Source organism: Vollenhovia emeryi, unplaced genomic scaffold (genome assembly GCF_000949405.1).
Source record: "Vollenhovia emeryi isolate VEMERY1.0 unplaced genomic scaffold, V.emery_V1.0 DF939171.1, whole genome shotgun sequence".
In the NCBI taxonomy this organism is placed as follows: Eukaryota; Metazoa; Arthropoda; class Insecta; order Hymenoptera; family Formicidae; genus Vollenhovia; species Vollenhovia emeryi.
Genome location: NW_011967195.1, coordinates 688,378 through 711,059, shown reverse-complemented (window position 1 = coordinate 711,059; position 22,682 = coordinate 688,378). Strand labels below are relative to the sequence as shown.

General features: G+C 41.8%; 1 protein-coding gene across 1 annotated transcript in view; it reads left to right on the top strand.

The window, feature by feature from the left end:
• The window catches only part of LOC105563821 (hemicentin-2), a 394,167-nt gene that overhangs the window by 247,474 nt on the left and 124,011 nt on the right, over nucleotides 1-22,682 (top strand). Inside the window, exon 6 of the mRNA XM_012015754.1 lies at nucleotides 16,049-16,390. Coding sequence (XP_011871144.1) covers nucleotides 16,049-16,390 — 342 coding nt within the window. The remainder of the gene's footprint in view (nucleotides 1-16,048; nucleotides 16,391-22,682) is intronic.

The window sequence follows — 22,682 nt, the reverse complement described above, 5'->3', positions numbered from 1 at the left end:
CTTTCCAGTTGGATCGACACGCAAACTATTTTTCCGTATCCGGCGCGCTGCGTGGATAAGATAAAACTCCAGGTGGGATAAAACCACTTTCAATTTTCCCTTAATACCGTGGATAGAGTCTCGTGTATCTCGAGTTACAGGCAAAGGCAAAGTGTGATTGCCACTGCAGCCTCAGTAGTAAAGGAAAATCATTTCACGCTCCACTTGTCTCGCTGCTTTCCGTCTTACTAAGGATAGATCGTTTCGCGTCTCGTTAGCATCCTGTTCTACTCGGAAATACTTTGCTCTGATGAATAACTCTTTTGCCGTATTCGTGCATCGACACGTTTTTTTTTAATCGACCACGCGCGTACTGATAGCGTACTTAACATCGGATCCTACGGTTTTTAATATACGACAGCGTAATGAAACACTAATAATAAGAAAATGAAGAAAAGATTTATTTTACTATATTAATTTATATTCTTATATGATTTATGTCTCTATATGTAGATCCGGGAAAAAAGTTTAGATCTAATTATGTACATGTTACAGATATAATCATCCATATCATTCCGTCCCTATTTTACCACAGAATTTCATAATATAATTCTACATATAATTATTTTTTATTTTATATAATACTATATTTTTCTTTGTATCAAATTTGTCATAATCATATACAATTATATCCAGTTAGACGTGTCAAGTTTTTCGGTTCAAGTATTATCAGATCCGATCATATACACTGTGTTATATGATACCAGCCTCGCCTTTTATTTACGGATAGAGCGGACTAGACTGAGTCAAAAAGTCCTGTACCATTTTGCAACTTTTGCAATAGTAATAACGAGTTATTAATTATTAAAAATCGTTGTCTTAGTCCGGCCTACCGCCCAATTCAAGCTCGCGGCGAGATGCGGCAGTCCCGCGATCGGCGTTGCTAGGCGCGCAGGGACTACTTACTATACGTAGCTCTTGCCGTGTGTCATAAACAATTCCCCGCGCGCCTAGCAACGCCGATCGCGGGACGGCCAGGCTAAAGCCCGTGTCACACTACGCATTGCAGATCGCGAATCGGATTGAGATTGAGGGTCGCGGATCGTATTTCAGCCAATCAGACGAGACAGCCTCGTATCCGATTGGTTGAATTGCGCTCCGCGATCCGCAATTTCAATCCGATCCGTGATCCACAATACGTAGTGTGACACGGGCTTAAGACAGCGGTTTTTAATAATTAATAACTCGTTAACTAATGCGAAAATTGCAAAATGGTAAAGGACTTTTCAACTCAGTCTAGTCCGCTCTATCCGTAAATAAAAAGTGAGACGAGTATTACATAACTCTCTGTATATTTGTATATACATACATGTTCGTGCAATATTATATATAAATTTATATAGGGATATAAACAGCTTGATAAAATCATGTATAAATGATGACATTAATGGATCTAAGTATATGTAATTTTATATAATTACATATGTACAAGTACATATAAATTTTTTTTCCCGGAGAGTCGTCACTTTTCGCGTGTAATGCTGTGTACACTGGGACACCCTATGTTTGTACAACGTGCCAATTAGTACCGAAATTAAAACGCTAATGTCATTATCGCTCGAGGAAGATTACTTCCGGATCTCCCTTGACTTTTCTTTGGTCCCGCGTACCTTGATGCCGGGAATAAATGCGCTTCGCGTATCTCGATGAGCGTCGCGCGAAGGCGACGTAGTAACCCGGACTGGTAAAGGAAAACCATTTCACGCCCGACTTGGCGGCTCCTGTCCTGGCGGGAGTAGTCGATCGTTTCGCGTCTCGTTAGCATCTCATCCATCGCCCGTGTCTGCCTGCCTGTCGGCCGCCGGCGGGCGAAATTTCGCAGCGCCGTGCCGTGCCGTTCCCTCGGGCACGCTCCTCCTCTCCCCGCCGTCACCTCCTCGCCCCAATTCTCATCCATTCACGATACATCGAGAGAATCCGAGATTTCCTCCGAGGAAATGCGTGCAAAACTATCGCGACGAGACATTTCGCAATGTATAAAAAGCGCATCGGCCGCGAACGTGTCAACGATAGCGAAGCCGGGCCTCTTCGCCGACGAACGTCGGCTGCGATGTCGTGCGCCATTCGAACGCGGCTTTTACGAATAACGTCAAATCGGACGTGAGCGAATAAGACGCGCTGAATAACATCTCGGAATCTGCGTGCGAGATGGCCTGATAGAACATCCAATCCACCCTTCTTCTCTCAATCATCTTCATTAAATGAGTGTGATTTTTAACAACTGCTTCTGTTGATGGCGGATACCATCTGACATTATATCATTTTATGCAGTAAAATCACCGATAGCTTTAAGATTTTCAACATGTATGGTGGTATTTTATAGTCGAGAGACTATCGGGGAACTTATACGCCGATACATAAGTTGGTGAATTTATTCACGACCCTTCGATATACTTGGCGGGAAGTATCCTCGCAAAGTAATCCGCGTCGGGGCAAAAGGTAATTTAGTACTTGTTTTAAGTCAGGCGCGATGAACATTTTCCCCGGGTATAATAGAGAACTCTGCGTTGGACTTTTATCGCGCGCGCGTTAAAGCGACGAAGTTAGCCTCGAGCCGATATTGCCGGCAATCTCTGCTTTATAAGAAGCAACATTTCTTTCGTATGCTCTCCCCGCCGGGGTATTTGCATTTTAAAAGAATCATTCCCTATCCCATTCAGCCGGCGTGCTGGATAGACCCCTTGAAAAATTCGAAACTGTCGGGCCGGATGTCAGACCACCCCTCGCGTCAGCTCGCTGTAATTTGTGGCGTCCGTGATAAAATCTCGACGAGTCTACCAGCGAGGGTCACACCCGACACGATCCAATCATCAAACCCATTGTGAAAAAATAATACGAGCTGTACAAGGGAAATAACTGGTGACCGCCGGCCTCATTAAACGGGCTGTAATTAACAGGGATTTTATCGCGATATATTAATGCGCAATTAGCAGGAAACAAGAGCAAGATTTCAACTCTTAACTTTTGCGCAGCTAGTTGAGGAAGTTTCAACGACCTCTCGCAATATCTTTTTCCGAAAAATTGAGCCGAGTTTAAATGACATAAAGCGCGGCGCTTAAGATTCGCTTAATATTTATTCTGGATTTATTATCACAAGAAATTCTGTTCTCCCTTTACGATCGAGTTATTTCTGTTTATTTCTGTTTCGAAATTGCAAATTGATCACGCCTTTCAACTTTCAAACTTACACAAACGAGTAACTTTTTAATCACTATTATGTTAATGATGTAACGGATAGGATAAATTTGGATACTTTTCTTGTGAATTTATGCATGCGTATTACAGGTACGCAGTAAAAAATCGTGTGTTTAAATGTTAAAATTTTCTTGTGTTACCCAGATTTAATTATTATTTCAATGTGAAATTAACATAAAATTTAATTATGTATAAAAAAGGTTTAATTGTTATTTCAATGTGAAATTAACATAAAACAGATATAACATAAAACAGATATGTTATTATTTTCATAATATTTTTATGTGTTCTAATTATGTTAACATAATAACTTGACACTTTATGTATGTCATTTAAAAATTGAATATTATTTTGAGTTCTTTTGACGCAATTGTTTCACAAAATCAACCAAAACGTGTAATATCGACATTTCTTCAAAATTATTTTAACTATTCTTCAATTCTTTAATTTGTAACTATTCGTACAGTTTACTCATCCTGTCGGTTTTTATTACATTAAATGTGAAGTATAGCGTTAGTTAATTAACATTTATAATTTGTCAAAAAGCAGCCCACTCGATGAATGTTATTTGAACTTAAATCTTAGAGTGGACTTTTTGGGACATGTAAAAAAAGGTTAACACTAACATTTTATCTTTTACTGTGATACAATACAGGCAGATCGAATTTATTACACATATACAAGAGCGACAATTTTTAATTACTTTGTATATTCGTCCCTGAGGGTCTCCAAACAAAAATATGAATTTTATAGGAGCCGTCGAGCGCGGCGAAATACAATGTATTCGCTAGTTTCGCCTAAACTGTTTTGACCGTTCAAAGAATTTGCAAGCGGTCATTTTCCATATCAAAGGGGTGTCGATACCGTACCAATTTTACCTACAACCACGCCCGATCGCTCGCTGGTTTCCCGTGTTCGTAATGAAACATTAGACGACCCTTTTGTACCTGCGCTTCTATTAGCTTTATATCAATTAGCGGATCGTATAAAAGTTAATTGGCGTCTCAAGGGCGGAATAATTTTTTCGGCTCCCCATTCACGCCGCCATTTGCGAAAGTCTGACGTTCATGGCCGCGGGCGGGAGACAGGAAAAGGGTGACTAAGTAGTCCAATAACGGTAGGGCTTTGCGTTTCATAGCTCACGGTCGGAAGCCAGGCGTTGTAAGAGGAATTTCAGGCCGTCTCGGGCCGAGGGGATCCTCAAAGACCGTGGAACGGCAAAGTGAAATATGGCGAATTTGCCTGGGAAATTATTGCGATAAGTCTGAATGGCACTTAGGGGCTCCAAACACACGAGGGCGTTATCGCAACGCGCGACGAAATCCGAGTTTGGACGCGGCGCCACTCGCCATTGTACGGAGCGTCGTTACCCACGGTGCTTCTCGTTGCGTCCGATCCGACGATCGGCGGATTCTCCGAGAAAGGAAATATATGGTATTTCGACGACGATGCAACTGATGCGCGCAAGGGACGTGTATGGCGATGGCAGCTGACGAACCAACGAGATCCGCGAATATCGTACCAGCAACGAAACTTACTTGTGACATCAGCCTTGAATTTTGAAAAAAAAACCCCGTTACACTGACGAGCGGAAAAATGAATAGATCGTAGGTAGATTTGAAAAGCTACTCTCTAAAATTTGTTGAGTGAAATTTTCACTCGAATCATGGTCTCACTGACCACTTCACTCTATTCGAGCGAATATTTGCTCCAATAGAGTTAATAAATTGTAAGACAAAAAGTGAAGAATTTCACTCTTATTTTTTAAATCAAGTCGCTAACACTCCAAAATTCATTCCAACTTAAAGCACGGTCAGCAGAATAAGCGAAACTGTCGCATAAAGTATAGACTTTCAATACTGGCTGTGAATATTAGAATACAGCGTCTGTATGCGATGATCATAGTGAACAAACAATAGCGAAGCTCTCGTTCGTGAATTTTATACTGCTAACAATCGATTAAAGTCAAATATGGCGCTCTTTTCAGAGCTGAAGAGTCAATCCAAGTAACGAGTGAATAACGGCACTCTTTGAAAAAGTGAAATTGCACTCCAGTCGGACCGACAGTACTTTCATTATTTCTTCGAGTGAAAGAGTAAGATTCCACTCCAAAAAATTTCGAGAGTACGTGTGGCGAATAAAGTGATTTGATCTAAAGACTTCACGGCTAATAACTTAATTACAATGCTGGCAATTCACGTCTTAACTGCGTGTGCAGAGAGAAAGCGAAATTAAATCCTTTGGCGTACGTAAATAATTCAAATTGCGGCTAAACTTGTTGCGAACGAACCTAATCCTATTTACATATTTCCATTACTATGAAACATGCAATTCTCTCTCTCCTCCCTTCTCGCGAGCATCCCTTCTGATATCCAATATATCATCTGTCTATCGATTACGTATACAGATTGCTTGCAACTGCGATATCGTGATGAAATATCGTTCGTCTACACATTTTCGAGTTAAACAGCGTCAGTTCGGTTTGTAAATTACCATAAGTTGTTTTAATCCGACGACTTTGGAACTGCCAAATGTCAGAAAGAAACGCCAATTAGTTTGCACCGATATGTCTGACTCAGACTTGTTTGTCATTTTTCGCCTTATGCAAGTGCTACATAAGTCGTTAATGCTTAGATTTGTTCAAATCAATTTTGCATCGCTCGTCTCGCGTTGAAATAAAAATCTCATACCGTACGAAGCGTCGGGATAAAAACAGGTCGGATTGTAATGACAGATTGCCGGGGTTTCGCCAGCGAAAGATGTATCAGTGATGCTCGCCAAGATTCGTTGCTGAATTTTTCGTACGCGAAGACTTGAACGTAAAGCTTAGCGTTTCCCGGGCACAATCGGACACACGACACGTCCCGATTAATGTAGACAAAAAGTAGGATGTCTGTGCCACGCAAACTCGTTTTCCTTCGAGTATTCACCGTTCGAGTATGTGCACCTGTTGCGCATTTGTTGCGCAGGGCGAAACGCAGCGGATTATTCTTTTTGGCGGCGCGTATCACCGCGTCAAACATCAAGCATTCGTATGCAAACGTACTTCACTCGCGTGCAACGACTTCTAAGCACGCACTGCTACGAGATTTCGCGTTTAACTTACGATCGTAGGCGTCGCTAACTATCTTCATTACGTTTCACACCTTTCTTATAAATACGACAGCGTAGGGCATTTCACGAACAAGCCAATAGCGAAATCAATCTAATCAATAATGAATTAGATATCATAACGTTTCCTTATAATATGCACATATGTGTATTGATATCGTATTTGTTCTTTTTTAATAATTACTAATTTAATAGAATATCTAATTAAAATATAATTAGTTTGATACACTTTCAGGCATAGACAGAAGCCTCAGAAATATTGTTATCTACGTATTACGTAGTTCAGTGAAAAACGAGACATGCACGCCTAAATATAACCAAATGCAAGCCATAATTTTATCGTCCGTATTTTATTAAATACGCAACAAATATGTGCCGGCGTACAATGCATGAAACGGAAATAATATTCAAGAAGCCAAGTTTAACATTTATTATTACACGTTCATTTATATTTTATTTAGAAAAGTTGAAATGTTTATTATTACGAAAAATGCATATGTCATATCTTTTATTAATTTGAGCGCCTATAATTCTGGAAATCTAGTTAATTAATTTAATTCAACAGAGTGCACAAGTTATACGAATTTGCGAGACACGCGTTTCAATACAATATATTGACTTCGGCATAAAAAGTGTCCTATCCGCAACAATCGATTTATATTTTTAACATAAATACGATTTCTCTCTCAATATAATTCTTATTCGACACATATTACAGATAAATAATAATTACATATCAATAGATAAACGCTCCTAACAATAAGTGTCATCACGCTTCGATTCTGATTGGTTGAGCCCTAATCTTTTAAGCAAGCCGTCGATGGTTAATAACGAGCGATCGTTTACACCTTTCCGTCTACACCTCTCCACGGCAGAAAGCGTTGATGGCGTAATATACCGAAAGTGTACCGTCAGCACAGATTAATGGCGGGTCCTAAATGTTTTCGGCGGCGTGAGCGAACGCTCACCAACTGGGAAACGTCGAACAGGCGCACAGAAAGCCGGGGCGGGAATAGCCTATGGTCCGGGATTCTCCTGCGATCCGCAAAAAGTGAGCGAGCGAAGGAAGGAGCTAATCTTTCCGCACCAAATACAGCGCCAACGAAGAGAATCACGTGAAGTCGATTGAACGCAGTGATGCGTACGGTCTTGATTCTGCGAGAAGTTTTCCTCCGGGAAGGAAGTCTTACGTATTTATCGGTCGTTTCTCGTTACACAGCACGTGCCGGATTATTATATAAAATATGATTAGATTCCTCGACTTGCATATATTTGATTAAATTAAATATCAACTGACGTTCTTACGCGGAAAATGATTTCACTTACTCCCCGAGTCGAAATTTTCGCCCTATGTTGAACCTTTAATTCTATTATATAGTACACTGATAAAAAAATGTCTTAATCCAAAAAAATATTACTTTTCTCAAGAAAATTATTCGTTAGGTGGCTCCTAATAGCTTAGTAACTTAAATTTTGAAAATAATAAACAAATTAAACCCTGCAGTTTAATTTAAGTATTTATTAATATCAAAGCATAGATAATTTAAAATTTTAAAAATTTTATTTTAATTCTATAAAATGTTTACGAAGATGTAATTTTTACAGCGAAGAAAATTGGATTTCTCATTTAACAAAAATAATTATTTCATTTCATAAATAGTATTCTATATCTCATGAAATCTTTATTTGAATGTAGAAAATGTAATAATTTAAATTAATTTACTTCATATAATACATAGATTTACTTGAAATTTGACATTTTTATTTAAATAGAATAAATATTTACTTCAGTGACAAAAAATAATTCTAAGTAAATCTATTTACTTAGTTAAAAAATTTTTTTGTCAGTATAGGACGTGAGACAGTAAAAGAGGTCGAACTGCAAGAACAAAATTTATTCCTACTTTAAAACTGATAGTGTCGGAAATTTCTACTTTTACTAATTTAGCATTAAAGTAGGTTAGGTTCTTTTAAGTAGGAGCTAAAAGAAATTTTTGGATTTAAAGATTCAAGGGAGGAGTAAAAAATATAATGCCATCAAAGTAGGTTATTGTTGGTCTATGTAGGTGTATAGATCAGCTAAGTAGGTGTAAATGATTCTTAAAAGTATCAAAATATTATAGTACCAAAATTCCGACTCGGGTCTCTAATCTTTTTCCTCGATATAACGAAACAGATTTATGTTGGATGAAATTAAAATGAAAATTCTGAACATTAAAAGCCAAACTACTTTATTATGGAAAACTGTACTGTATTTATCTCCGCTTCTACGGCTATACTGACTTTCCGCCGGAAGGGAAAGACGATAAAAGCATATAGCAGTATCGGAGATATAGATCTTATCCTCAGATATAAAATATCCTTAAAACGAATCGCTCGAGATTGCGCTACGCTGCAAAATATCGAGGTTCTTGCTCCGAACGTGTAAGGTCGGCGGAGGACGGTTAGTCGCAAGAACGTACTGCATTACGCTCGTTTCGCCAGTCATAACTTGATAACGACAACGGCAAGTGCGATTTCACTTCCCCTAAATAAAAGCTTGCGCAAAGTTTTACGTCCCCCGTCGGGTACTCGAGACACGTCGATGACTCTTCGGCTTATTGACAGTTCCCAATAATCCGGATACTTATCAGCAGAGATACGGCTAGACGTAGGGTCGATTATCGAGAAATAGTCCGCGCCTGATTGGATTGCGCGCATTGATTTATTCCATTTATATTTGTCGTCTCAAGAGAGAAGTTTACGAATCGCGATATTCGACGCATTTAACGTGATTTTACTGTAATTTTCATCCGTTCGGACTTAATAGACTTTAATGGCGCGACTACGTTTATAATGAAACTGGAGAAATGATGGAGAAATGAAAACAATACAGTTTGCATACTGCAATTTTCATGTACTCATCCCCGTGTGTTTCCTTCACAGCAATAAGAGAAAAGTTAATTGGGCTCGCGCAAAGCAATTAGACTTTATTAGACGAGGTGCTTTACTATTCATACGAGCCGTTTCGATGTCTCGAGACTACGAGCGAGAAATCCGCGGAACAAAATATCGCGTTTAATAATTGTCCGTTACCGTTCGTTATTGTATTGGAAAAGTATTTGAGAGAAAGAAGACGGGTCGTTAAGGCGTAAACGCTGCGGCGTTTAAACGACTTTCAAAAACATTCCACTCTTCTCGCGAAGGCGAAATTACCGAGACTTGCTCTGAATATTTAACGTTTCCTTCGAGTTTCTTGGATACCGGGGAGAGGTGGCGTCTCGAGACAGACATACCTTCCGTCTCGGCATGCGCCAGTATTGCAACGCGCATTTAAGAACTCCCTTGTCCCGCGTTGATTCCTTCATTACCAGAAAGTGAAGTCTTTCTTTCTTAATCTCCAAGTTATTTTCTCTAAAGAGCGCATCGTCCCTCCAGTAATTAAATCAAATTTCGAGGGAATTTACGTCCTCTCCTCCTGCGCGCCGATACAACTTTCAAATATTTTTCAATCTCCAGCGCTCGCATATAATAAGTATTTGTATACCGAATACTTTAATATACTGTGCTAAATAGTTCCCTCTTTTCCTTGCTATTCTGTGACTCATCATTACTTTGTGTTACCCAAAGAAAGTATAGAATTGAGTTTCCCTTGTTTACAAAGAAAGAATAAGGAGTAGCTTATTTTTTTAAGCTGAATTGAGTGTATTATTTTACGTTGTTTTAACAATCACGTGGGCACATTATCATTAAGTTACTGATTATTATAATTTCATTATCGCATTATTAATGTTTTGTACGAGTTGTGATTGTTCCCTAATTAAAGGATTAAACGGATGCAGGTACGTTTTGGTAATAATAATTAAAGTTCATCAATTTTAATGTTCAATTGATAGCCATAATGCTATTATCTAATGCTACCTATGCATAATATAATAATATGACGTGCGCAATACAAATATATCCGTATAATCGGACTTAAACCGGACTTTCATGTAAAAATGTACTCGTTTGACTATTTGCCGCTACAATAGTGCAGTTTCACTGCGAGCAATACTGTGTAGTGTTACTGTATAACTGTTATGTACGAATAATATGTCCGTAAACGACGAGCGCGGTATTGTATTATGTCATATACCAAGCGGTTCGTTTGCTTTCCTTACACACCGGGCCTCTTTCTGATCCCAAAGCAGGACGAAGGGCGCGCTCGCGATATTATGAAATTTTACGAACTACAGGCGAACTGGGATCCTCCTCTGGGGCATATACGGCGCCATATGCTGCGAATGCGTTTCCATCTGCGTCTTGGGAATGTTTCTGGCGTTATGTTTCCGTATTAACACCTGCTGTGGACCCCTTCGTTCCACTCCGCCCGCGCACGTCCGGAGCACTCTCGGAACGTTGGTATGAGTTTCAATGCGACTCGTACGTTTCCTAAATCCACCGTGGCGTTGGGCGTAACCACCCCCCGACGACTCGGGGAAAATTTCTTTCTGAGACCCTATTCAGACGCCCCTTTCGCAGCGACGATCAATGCGCATCTTTGGAAGCTGTCCAAGATCGTGGATCACACGATCATTTCTTGAAAATTGAAGCACGTCGTGTTAAGTAGAAAATTTTCCAAGGTACCTCACGCTTAGGCGTAAATTTGCCTTACGTCGTTGCAGCTTAGACACCTCGGTGTATCTAAATTGCAAAATTTGGCTCTTAAATCTCGGATCGTTTAGAATTCAGCTTGCATTGACTTACAAAACCTCTCTGCATATCGTAATAAAAATTTACTGCCAGAGTACAATGTATGATCGTATAAATACGTCCTGTAAGATTGGCTGGAAATGTCACTAGCGATCCGCGCGACGCGATAGATTTTACTACCGTTATCGTAAAAAGGTTTAATTACGTGATTCAGATCGATGCGAACGTTGTTGGGGCAAATGCGGCTTAAGCTTTTTTCTTCTCATCTTTCCGATTTAAATGGTGCATATGTTCAATCTCTGAATGTGTTGGGAAGGGATTAAACCCTTTTCACCTCGTTTCGAGCGAGCAAAAATATCTCTGTCCATGCTAATACCCGCTTGCGCGATATTTTGCCCGTTACCGTCCGAATCTAAACCTTTAATCTTTATCGTGGAAATAAGTAAAACATAGACGAACTTAACTACTAACTTATCCGATATACAAACACAGCTGTAAATATAATAACGTTGTACGCTGTTTTATCAAAGCCTGGAGTCGTACCTATTTAATCTATTTTCTCTAGAAAGATACAAATATAATTTTTACAATACAAAACTGCTCTCTTACCACTCTCCCCGCAAGTGACGCACCAACCTCCTTAAATTTTGAAAGATCAATAGCATTTAAGAGATACGCACGATAAAAATAATTTTCTCTGAAGTAAGGTTGCATCTCGAAGATGCAACGGTGTATAAACGCAATCGATTTTTCTCGTTTCAAACTAAAAGAATATATTCATATTTTAAGCATGCATTTCACATGTCGGGACGACTACGTCAAATTTTCTCGCGTTAATATTATAATTAAGATATCCAGTATCGCACGTGGTAAATTTACGCGGATGCGCGAGAAACGGAAAGCCGTACTTCGTGTTACGGCGAGAAGTCATATTTTCGATAAGATTCGATTTTACAATCTTTCAACGCTCATGGAGCAACATACGTTCGTAGGGGAACATATAACCGTATTCACGGAACGGCGCGAGGACCTTTCTTCCCTTCAAACCTTTCTCTCTTCTCGATTCGCGATCGCGTTACATGGTTCTGGAATCTTTCCAAGCAGCCGGACTCCGCGATTTTTAGAGCGAAGATTGAGGCGAAAAGTGTATGCAAAGTACCTCCGGATTTTCTCAGATTCTTGATACGTTTTCGGGACTTCATATTACTATCTAAGTAATATGGATTTGACACAATCTTCTCGTTGTTACGTGAAGAATTTTCCAAAGTTGGAGCATGAGCTTTAACGAGGCTTGAAACATTTGTTGCGCGTCATCTTGACAAAAGATATTTTAAATAATAGATGAAAGTCCTCTGTTATTCTAATTTGAGATACCAGGTTTCCAACGTCAACATTTAATCGCAATGATTACACGTTCTAACAATTTTCCATTAAACAGATTTCACTCCAAGGGCAATAAATTAACGACGAAGCCAATAGGTGATGTCTGTTAATTTAGCAAAAAAAAAACTCGCTATCTCATATTAGGATCTTATCTCAATAGGGGACTTTTTCTATACATAATAAGAGACAAAAAAGATTTTAATGAAAGATGCTATCAAGAAAGTCATCTTTCTTATGAAAATTTTCGATAGAAAAACAATTAGGCTTCTTCGGAATAATCGTGATTGTACTTTCCAATGCTAAAATTGATAATCATGAAATTATTGATAAACTGTACATTCTATTACTATGATTTTCCTTATACGCAATTAGTTTTATTTAAATTCGCTAGGAAGCAATTGAACGGATCAATATTGGCAGGACTAACAGAATAACAAAGTGCGATAATAAACAAAAATAAAATGCAATTTATTAATTTTTAATATTACAGAGAGAGAGAGAGAGAGATTTATTAAGCATTATCAATATTACATCAATAAAAGACGCTAATTACACGGTGATGGACGTGCTAAGCTTCCGATAATATCGTAGTATGATTAGCAAGTATCGAATCCATTCAATTTTCATTGTTGGCTGCACGACGTTCCTGATTCCGACTAGATTGTTAATATCATGCGAGTCGAAATGAAGCATCTCTTGTATTTACTGGCTGCGTATCACAGATGTATAGAAAGCCGAGTAAGATATAATATATAAAATGAAATAAAACACAAAAGATACGATGCATCTTTCAGCGTGGTTATTATTAATTTCATATATTTAGTTAACAAATTGAAAAAGAACACAGCCTCGGCTATTATTAAATCTCATGGTATTATTAAATTTTCCGTCATGCCTGCGCCGTTTTACTCGGTGCTGCAGGTGCCGCCTGCGCTATATTTTATTACATTAAATCATACTGGAGATACAATTACAATTTCTGTCTTTAGAAAGCTTTGCACGTTTCCTCTTATTCAGCGACCTATTTCGAGAACGTCCCTACCATCCGTCTTGGCAAGGCCGACAGTACGAGAAAATTTAATGAACGTGACTAGATCTTATCGAAGCGCGGCGGGAGTATGGCAGAGAAGTCAACTTGGAGCTGGGAGAGATTGGCACCGCGCACCGCGCGTCGCCAGTTTATATAAGACAGACCTGACTTTTACGAATTTTCGATTCCCGCGCCGCAAAGCAATCCACTCGCAGTTTTTGCCCCATTCCTTCGCGCCTCCACCGTCGAAGAAGAATACTCACGTTACTCTAGTAATTTAACTTGAACTATATAGATCGCTGTTACAACTTTCCTCGAAGCATTGTCCCAAGTTCGCAGCGTTCCATCGTGGACTTAAACAGCGTTAAATAGCTTCTCTCGGTTTTCTCTGCCCCTGCAGGTTTACAATTTACTACCGATATCTTAATGGAAGGTAAACCGGCAATCCGCGGTTCTACGGGGGCGCCTGTAAAAAGATCGAAGCGGATACAACGAGTCCCAAATGAACGGAGCGCGGACGGGAAACGTTAAGTTATAACCGAATTTACCGACGTCTACTTTAGAGTGTTTACGCCTCTCACGAGAATACCCCGGATACCGGACGATTTGCATCGTTAGATTTTAATTACGCATAAGTTCCGGGCGCATTAAGAGTCGGGGGCAGAGCGCAAAAGGAAGGGGAGAAAAACGGGATAAAAAGCCGAGTTTCAAGTACATTAAAGCATCTCGCGGGTTTCCTAGGAGATTCGACGTAGACAAACGGTCGGATTACTTCTCTCGCGAAGCGAAAAGCGCGGCCGGGCAGAACGGCGAGCTACTCCTCCCTTTTTTTTGTTTTTAAAGCCGACTCCGAGTTGCCGGCCAGGGTTTAATCAGTTGTTAGCCCAACCTGGGCCAATTGAAAGTTGGCGAAAATTAAAGAGAGCTTCGAGGGGACGTATCCGGGCTAATCTCCCAAGGGACTCGCGATTCGCGCGAGCGATTAAACCACGTCGCAAAATGAGGAAAGGAGTCGTACCGGCGGGAAGTTACGCTCTCGTACCGGCGTTGTCGTAAAACCAGCCCAGTTCGCAGCGTGTAACGCCGCTCTGTAAATTGCGGCTCTCATATGTTGGTGCTTTCTGCCCCTCGCTGCGTCGCGGTGTCGCGTAAAAAGTCCGCCGTACGGACGACTTTAATTTACGTCGCCCACCGACAACGATAGCACGTCTGAGACTAAAAACTATTCCGCGCGCGCGTTTGATAAATCTGATTAAATGCGGCATCGCACTCGCCTCTAAATTGCACGCCTGAGACGTTAACGCTGCATCTCATACTGCACGCTTGTAATATATACTTTATGGCAGCCACGTCCGAGGAAGTAACAACAAAGTTGCTTGATTATAAAATGATTGCAGGGAAATCTTGCACCACACGGCTATTGTTTCACTTTGAATAAATGCAAATGCAAAATACTTTTCTTTTCCGTGAAAAGTTTTTGTTCCTTTTAAGTCGCATACGTGGTTACATCGTCCATTAATATGTTGTTTGCCCAGCAATTTTTGTACGACTTAAGCCCGTATTAGATTGAGATTTTACCAATCAGAGTAACATTCATTAAACTTTACTCCGGTTGGTCAAACTTGAATCTAATCTCAACCTCAATCCGTAGTCTAATACAATAATTCTCATATTATTATAAATGTATAAAGAAAAGTCCCCTACTATGAGATAGGCTTCTAATATGAGATAGCTGGTTTTCAACATCGAAATTCAATCGCAAATCTTATTTCGCAACGATTACACGATCTAACGATAAATTTTCCACTAAACCAAGTTCACTGCAGGGGCAATAAACTTATGGTGGAACCAACAGATGACGCCTATTAATTTAGCAGAAACCCCGCTATCTCTCTTAAGAGACTATCTCATAATAGGAGACTTGCCATTAATAATATTGTATAATATGATTACATACACAAATAAGATACCCTGAATTATCAATTATGCATTCCATTTTATCTTGTTATCTACACGGAGAGAATTTTCTCTTAAAATTTACCCTGAAAATCATGTAATCGTGAAATAATATGGCATTTTGAAGAACTTTATGAGAGGTTTTTGAAATTTTACCATACATTCTGACGGTAAAAGTTCAAAAATATCTCATAAAATTCTTCGAAATACCGCGTTGTCCCACGATTACATGGTTTTCAGGATAAATTTTAAGAAAAACTTCTGTGCAGTTATTCAAAATTTTATATCTATTTTTGATGTGTTTTAAAAAATTTGCGCCGGCCACCAGTGGCCACCATGTATCGTATCGCTAAACCTATTCTGTTTCCGTGATCTTCAGATACCATCGAATTGTTTTCTTTGCGATGTGACGAGTCGCTAATAAGCGACATAAAAACACGTCGATGCCTTTCACGATATCGACAATACAGCATAAAGTTGCAAATATATAAAAGAGTAAAATTTAAGTGAGTTACTTTACAATGTCGTTCATTAAGCGACTTATCAAATTGTTGATCCGAACTTGGTCATGTTACCCTAATAACCGGTCGCGTCCAGCCAGATTTTTCCACGTTACGAGGCCACTAATTGAAGCGGTTACCGCGTGATTCGCTGTTGCAGAGGCACCTCGTGGGACGTATCTGCTGATAGATGGCCGCCGGCTGGATCCCGGAAACCAGTTTGTGCCGGTGAAGGAGGGCTCGGAGCTCACTCTCGAATGCGCGGCCGAGGGTGGAAACCCACCGCCCATCTTGGCGTGGGGCATGACCTTGTCTCAAGCCACTTTGGACGGCCCGGAACAACCGCCAGACAACCTCACCGTGTTGCCCTCAACATCCGGCAGGCGCAGCGGGGCTCACCTAAAGGTCTTGAGGGGACATCACAATGCCACCATCGTTTGTGTCGCGCGCCACATCACGCTGATGATACCGATGAACGCCAGCATCCTGCTCGACGTTCAATGTGAGTATCGAAATAACCGTGTTCCGACGCGATGCTGTTTCCTCTTGAAAAATCTCGTCAGATAAATGTCAAAGAGCAATGCTCTTCTTTAAATTGTTAGAATTGCCGTTTCTTGTTACCTTTTAATTTTCATTGGGTTCTTTTTAGTGAAGACGACGGACGATTTCGAGTGTTCTCTCTATTAAGATTAAGCTAACCGAGAACACCGTCGTGTCGTCCGTTTACTTCTCTGCGGAGAATTTTTTTTTTTCAATTTTTGGCTTAAAGTTCCCGCGTGATTAAACCCGTCCGAAAACTCACGACGAGCCGGGTACGCGAAAATACAAAAACAACAGAAAATAATCAGCAGTTATCATGCATATGCATGAGCTTAAATTGCGTTTTGAGACAGAGCTAGCGCGAAATAAATTCCGCGGGTCGTTTCTGCTCGGGGATCGACGGGCACGAGCCGGCGGGATTTCCGCGATATTAAACCTAGTCGCGCCACCGTGCCGGAAATGAGTAACGAGAGTAACGTGTGTTGGGCGGACGAGCCCGCGCGCCCATCGAAACTAAAATATAAACTTAATTAAGTCTGAATCCGACGGCATACTCGCGACTTGTTTTAAGCGAGCCTGCGAGCCGGGAAGAAGCGGCGCCGCGTTGTATTCGAGGTGCGACGACTGTGTTACAAGAGCCGGCGGTAGGAAAAGGGTTGCGGCGGCGGCGTCGGGGAGAGAGTTGGAGTCGGGGGTGGCTCGAGGGGTGACGCCGTGTATTATGCGACGCGGAGGTAGTTTATTTTGCGTCGTTGCGCCTCTTTCGCCACTCTTGCATCTAGCAGTCGCGGTTAGTCGGAAAGTCCTCCCCTCCCCCCCTTCCCCGGCCCGACACACCCTACGCTGCCCCTGCCTCGGGGAGTGGCCCAAGTCGCCGAGAGAAGCTTCTCCAGCCTGTTTCGAGGCAAACTCCGGGAGGGATTAACGGGAGTTCCGCAGCGCGGACAAAAACTGGTAGAGGCGTGCGAGCGCTCGCGCGCCACCCCTGCGCCCTTTTTACCGCGCGTCGCCTCCTCGGGCGTTTAGGGGAGGCTCGTCGAGGCGAGACCGCGAAGATATATCACCCCCGAAACTGGTTTCCTCCGCCGTTTCTTCTTCTTCTTCAACCGGGCAACTTCTCCCGTTTTCGCTCCCGCGAGCTGCGGAGCGTGTACTCGCGACTCTCGCTCTCGATCGGAGTTTCACAGGTTAAAAGTAAATAAGAAGTGATTTTTCAAATATCTCATTTCGAGCTCAGAAGAATGTCATACGCAAAAAATGTGAAAATGTTGATTTTGAATGAAATATTGTTCTTGAAAAAATGAGGTTGCATTATGACTACAATTGCATAAGGAAAACATCGTTTTAATTTCAACGGTCCTTTACGAACGTCTGCATTTGAGACTCTAACTCGAATCGAATATTTTGGCCTCAGATTAGCCTCGTACAATTTTTAAATTGGAAGCAATGAGATCAAGTCCTTGTGTCAGAGAAAATATATTGAATTTTTGACCTCAGATAGGCCTGAAAAGAGTCGTTACTTCCCTTTTAGTAGCAAAGAGGCCAATGCGAGTGTAATCAACAGAGGTTCGGTAGATCCTCTTCGGCCTAAGAGGTTTTCAAAGAGGGTGAAATGTTTTATTACATTCCCTGTGAGGGTTAGAATGATCTAGGCCTCAATTTGAAACCGACTCCGAGGTCCAAACGAAGACAGAATAGAATAGTCGAGGCCCATTCTGGGACCAAATACTCGACTCGCGGGAAGGAGCAGGGTCCTGTCGCGAGTCACAGTTCAGGAAACCCTGCTTTATTGGGACTGCCGCGGACAGTTCTTGTTTGTGGTGGGTGCAAGGGGAGCCCATTGTACGCCGACATTATTTCGTCCTTTTAGTCCCTTCACGCCTGTCCGAGCGCCGCGTCGTCCGGCGGCCCGAGGCTGAAAACGAGCTTCTCGAAAACTTACTCTCCACGAAGGAGAAAGTTCACTGCTAGTCGTTTAACCGCTGGGGAAAAAGGCGACGGGACATACCGAGACACGTGAATTTCCCGCCGGGGCTTTTCAAGGACGGCGCGCCGATCGATCCCGTGATTAATGTCGCCTTCGCGTAATGAACTTCGAGCTGCTCGCCTTGGAAATAACATTCAACAAATGACGACTGCAGCTTATTTCACATTTATCGCAGAGTATCGGATCTCTCGCAGACGAGCACGGTATAAGTAAAAGAATGGAAAATAGCAGGCGCGATAATCCATTTTCCACTTGTTCAATATTCATCGCGGTTTCTCGCCTCGTGGTATTTTCTCCAACTCGATTTGTGAAAAATCCTCGCGTTCGCCATGGAATTTGCGGCGGTGCGGATACCTAATTTCAAAGACGATACGGGCGCGAGCAGTCGCGCTGAAACGTCTCGAGAATGCAAATTTTCTAGGCGAACAGCTCGTACGCCCGACGTCTCGGAGGGTAGGACAGGATGCGGGTGCCTTACGGGCGATAGTGATATCGTACGGATCGGCTGTACGTCTTTGCTCTTTCTCTCTCTCTCCGTCCCTCCCTTACTTTTGGTCGCGAATTTATTCCAGCCGTACTTGCGTATCCCCGGCTGTCGCGCCGGGGACAGGACAGAGGAGGTACATTTGTCGGCATCTGAGCGAGCAAATTTTCCGGTAGGACGGTCGCTAAAGGCGCCAGGGGCGCCCTGGGACGCCTTTATGACGCCGGGGTGAAAGGGGGAACCCACGTGGTGACCCACTTTCCATATCGTTGCGGCGCATCGCCGTTTGTCATTACGCGTAATGCAAGCTATTACCGGTTGTCATCGCCGGGGTCCCTTCCCGTTCCATATCGAATAAATGATTTTACTTTTAAATCGCACCGCGGCCGACGTCGCGATTAATCATCGCGGCGCGCTCGTCGGTCCGGGCTGCGACCGCGGGCTATTTTACATAAGTTCGACTCTCCCGGCCGGAGCATTCGATTTGTACTTGCCGGCGACGGCCGGAAAACGCGATCGGATTCGCCATAAATCACCCTGATTTTTGGCGACATTCGTTATTTGCAGCTGACCCGAATACGCGCCTGCGGCAACTTCCGGGCACGGTCTTGCCGGCCTGACAGCCGCGCTATGAATATGTAGCGAGCGTAGCCGTAAAATTGTTACCGCGGTTGGATACACGGCCGTGCAAGACGAGCTTCATCTCGATGTGCATTCTAACCGATCTACGCGCGGCGCGTGCTCGCTTCGTTAAACCGAAGACTCGCGCTGTGAATTATGAAGGAGTTTGCGAAAAAGCTTATTGCTCTTCCACGCGGTATTAATTGTCGAAGTCTCGACCAACTTCGTCCACCTTAATTCTTAGCAGATATCGTCGAAACTTTTAATTCCGACATTCTTGGACTTTTACGTACAGATTAGAAAAATTGATTAAATTGACTAACCTCTTTTACTATCTTAGATCCTACTATACAGGGTGTTATGTAATATCCGTCTCACCTCTTTTTTACAGATAGAGTGGACTAGACTGAGTCAAAAAGTCCTGTACCATTTTGCAACTTTTGCAATAGTTAACGTGTTATTAATTATTAAAAATCGCTGTTTTAGCCTGGCCGCGCGCCTAGCAACGCCGATCGCGGAACGGCCGCATCTCGCCGCGCATTTGAACTGGGCGGTAGACCGAGCTAAGATAATTTTTAATAATTAATAACTCGTTAACCATTGCGAAAATTGCAAAATGGTAGAGGACTTTTCGACTCAGTCTAGTCCGCTCTAGCCGTAAATAAGAGATAAAGCGGGTATTACTTAATACTCTGTTACTTAATACTCTGTATAATAGAATTAAAGGTTCAACATAGGGCCAAAATTTCGACTCGGATACTGTCGCTATAATTTATTTAATTGAAATACGTTTGTGCGTATCGCATAATACAACAGAAGATTATGTTGTAACATCTGCTCGGGTACATTATTGCTGTTTCTACGCAGCGTAAAGATTTGCAAAAGAAAGGCCAATATTCGCACGGAGATATGGTCTGACAAAGCTCTGTATTAAGTCGTTAGTTATGATAACAAACAATAACACTTGTACGTATTTGCACTTGAAATACTGAAGTACTAATTGGCACTTGAGGAATCTGTACATCGTGCCGTTGTTGTCGTACGGAAACACTACTGAGTCGTCCTCGTTAGTTACAATGAGAATGTAATCGCTCTGAAAGAGCACACAAATGCAATAGTATCCTACATAAGTTATGACAAAGCGCTGTTTGCACAGTCGCCGTTCGTAATCCGATTCCAGCTTTGAAGAAGTAATTGCTGCAGATTTGCCGGGTCAGTGTGTCAAATAATTTAATACTCTGTGTTAACGGGCAGCAAATTCTTCTATGCACGTATTACGTTCAGAGCGATTATTGGATGCATTGCAGGCTCTTGTTTATCTCGGGGGAAAAAAGATTTGGTATTTCGTGACAAAGCTGTTAAATTTTGTAAAAATACGGTTTTACAAATATTGGAATAATAACAGCGAGCGACAAGAACGGTGAATTTCGATATTTTTTTAGGATTTGCCTGTTTTTATAATTTGGCGTTGCAAATTTTAACATGATTTCGGTCCGGCGTCTTGCTCGCCTGTAAATATGTAGAGATGATTGCTTGAATTTTTTTAATCGGGGCTTGTTGCCTCTACCGTGAAGAAAATATGCAAATAACGTGATCATCATGCTTATCGCGTTCGAGTTCTGAAACTTTTTTGATCACTCTCAGACGCGGCGTATTTGACGCGCGTAACGTTCAGAGAAGGACCAACATTCGTTCAAGTTCGCGCGAAAGTTCACGATATTGGCATGGTACTTCGGTTAATAAGATGCAAAATACTTGGGAACTAGCCGTCGTCGAAGACGACAAGCGGGCGAAAATCAATATGCATTCTGATGCATGAAACGCAGTCTCGTCGGAACGACATAATGTACCTGTAAGAATCACGGCACTCGCATATAAGTTTTGTAACGTACGCCAACTTCGTTTGCGCCCCAGACAGGATATCATCCCTCCACGCGGTACATAGCAAACGCGAAAACCTGGATTTTTTCGAGATTATAATGTCATATTATTAACAAGGGACGTAAGCTGACGGTTTTCTAATATTCGCCGCACACATTTCGATCGAAATATTCTTCCGTACGAATTAATCGAGGTAAAAATTAAAAGTAATTTAGCTGAGCTTCAGCTTTTATTATATACTTTGATCAGATTGTGTAGTTATCGTCTGTTAAAATACGATATCGCATTTTATTAATTTTATCGCTGTCCGATCAAATTTACTTTCGCGAACTTGCTTCCCTTCCATAAAATCCGTTTTATTAAAAATCGTTCTTCCCCCCTCCCCCTCCTCCCCACGCGTCTCTCTTTTCTGTACTACAAAAAAAACTGCGAATAAATAAATGATGAAATTGAATGTTGAAAGCTACGACATTTTTCAGCACGCAACAATTGTTTCGCACCTGTCAACAATATTTACTAACGACAAACAGCGAGAAAATGTTTCACTTGAAATTCCAATCCCCGGTAACTTTTTTTTTTCATTAAATCCGCGCGTATCGCGAGAGCGTGTCGTTATGGAATTCAGCTACGCCCGCGCTGTTATCGGTTTTGGCAGGAAAGATTCGTTACGCGACGGCATCGGTGGTTCGGGTATACCGATCAATCGGGATAATTTAATGAAAAACTAATGCCATATAGCCGGCGGCTCTCTCGTACGGTGCTTCTTAAATACCCCAAATATCAACAGGTTGTTGATTTCGCTGACCGAGCTCCCCGGTTATTTAGTTCACCTTTGGACAGGTAGCTGCGTGCGCGAATGTGGACGCCCATGGGTACCTGACATGGGATACACCCACGCGTGACTGCTCTCAATATCCGATCATACGCGTGCACACGTGCACGCGTGCACGTAAATATACATATTTCGTTATATGCGAGCGTCAAAGCCGTTACTTGTCGCGCGGGTTTTTAATTATCCCTTGCGGGCTCGCGTGCAAGCAACTGGAACCGCCGTCGTTTTACAATGCGCGACGCACGTCTCATCGCTCTGTTATCGGTCATTCAAGCCCACGGACAATCAATTACGTATTCGTAGCTATATGGACTGTCGCGCGCCCGCGAAACTCGTATTTGTTGTGCGACGCGCGCGCGTACGGCATGACATATACGTCATGATTAGCGTTTACGTAACACGATTTACGAGATAAAATACAATCCCATTGCGTATGCTTAAACGCGTAT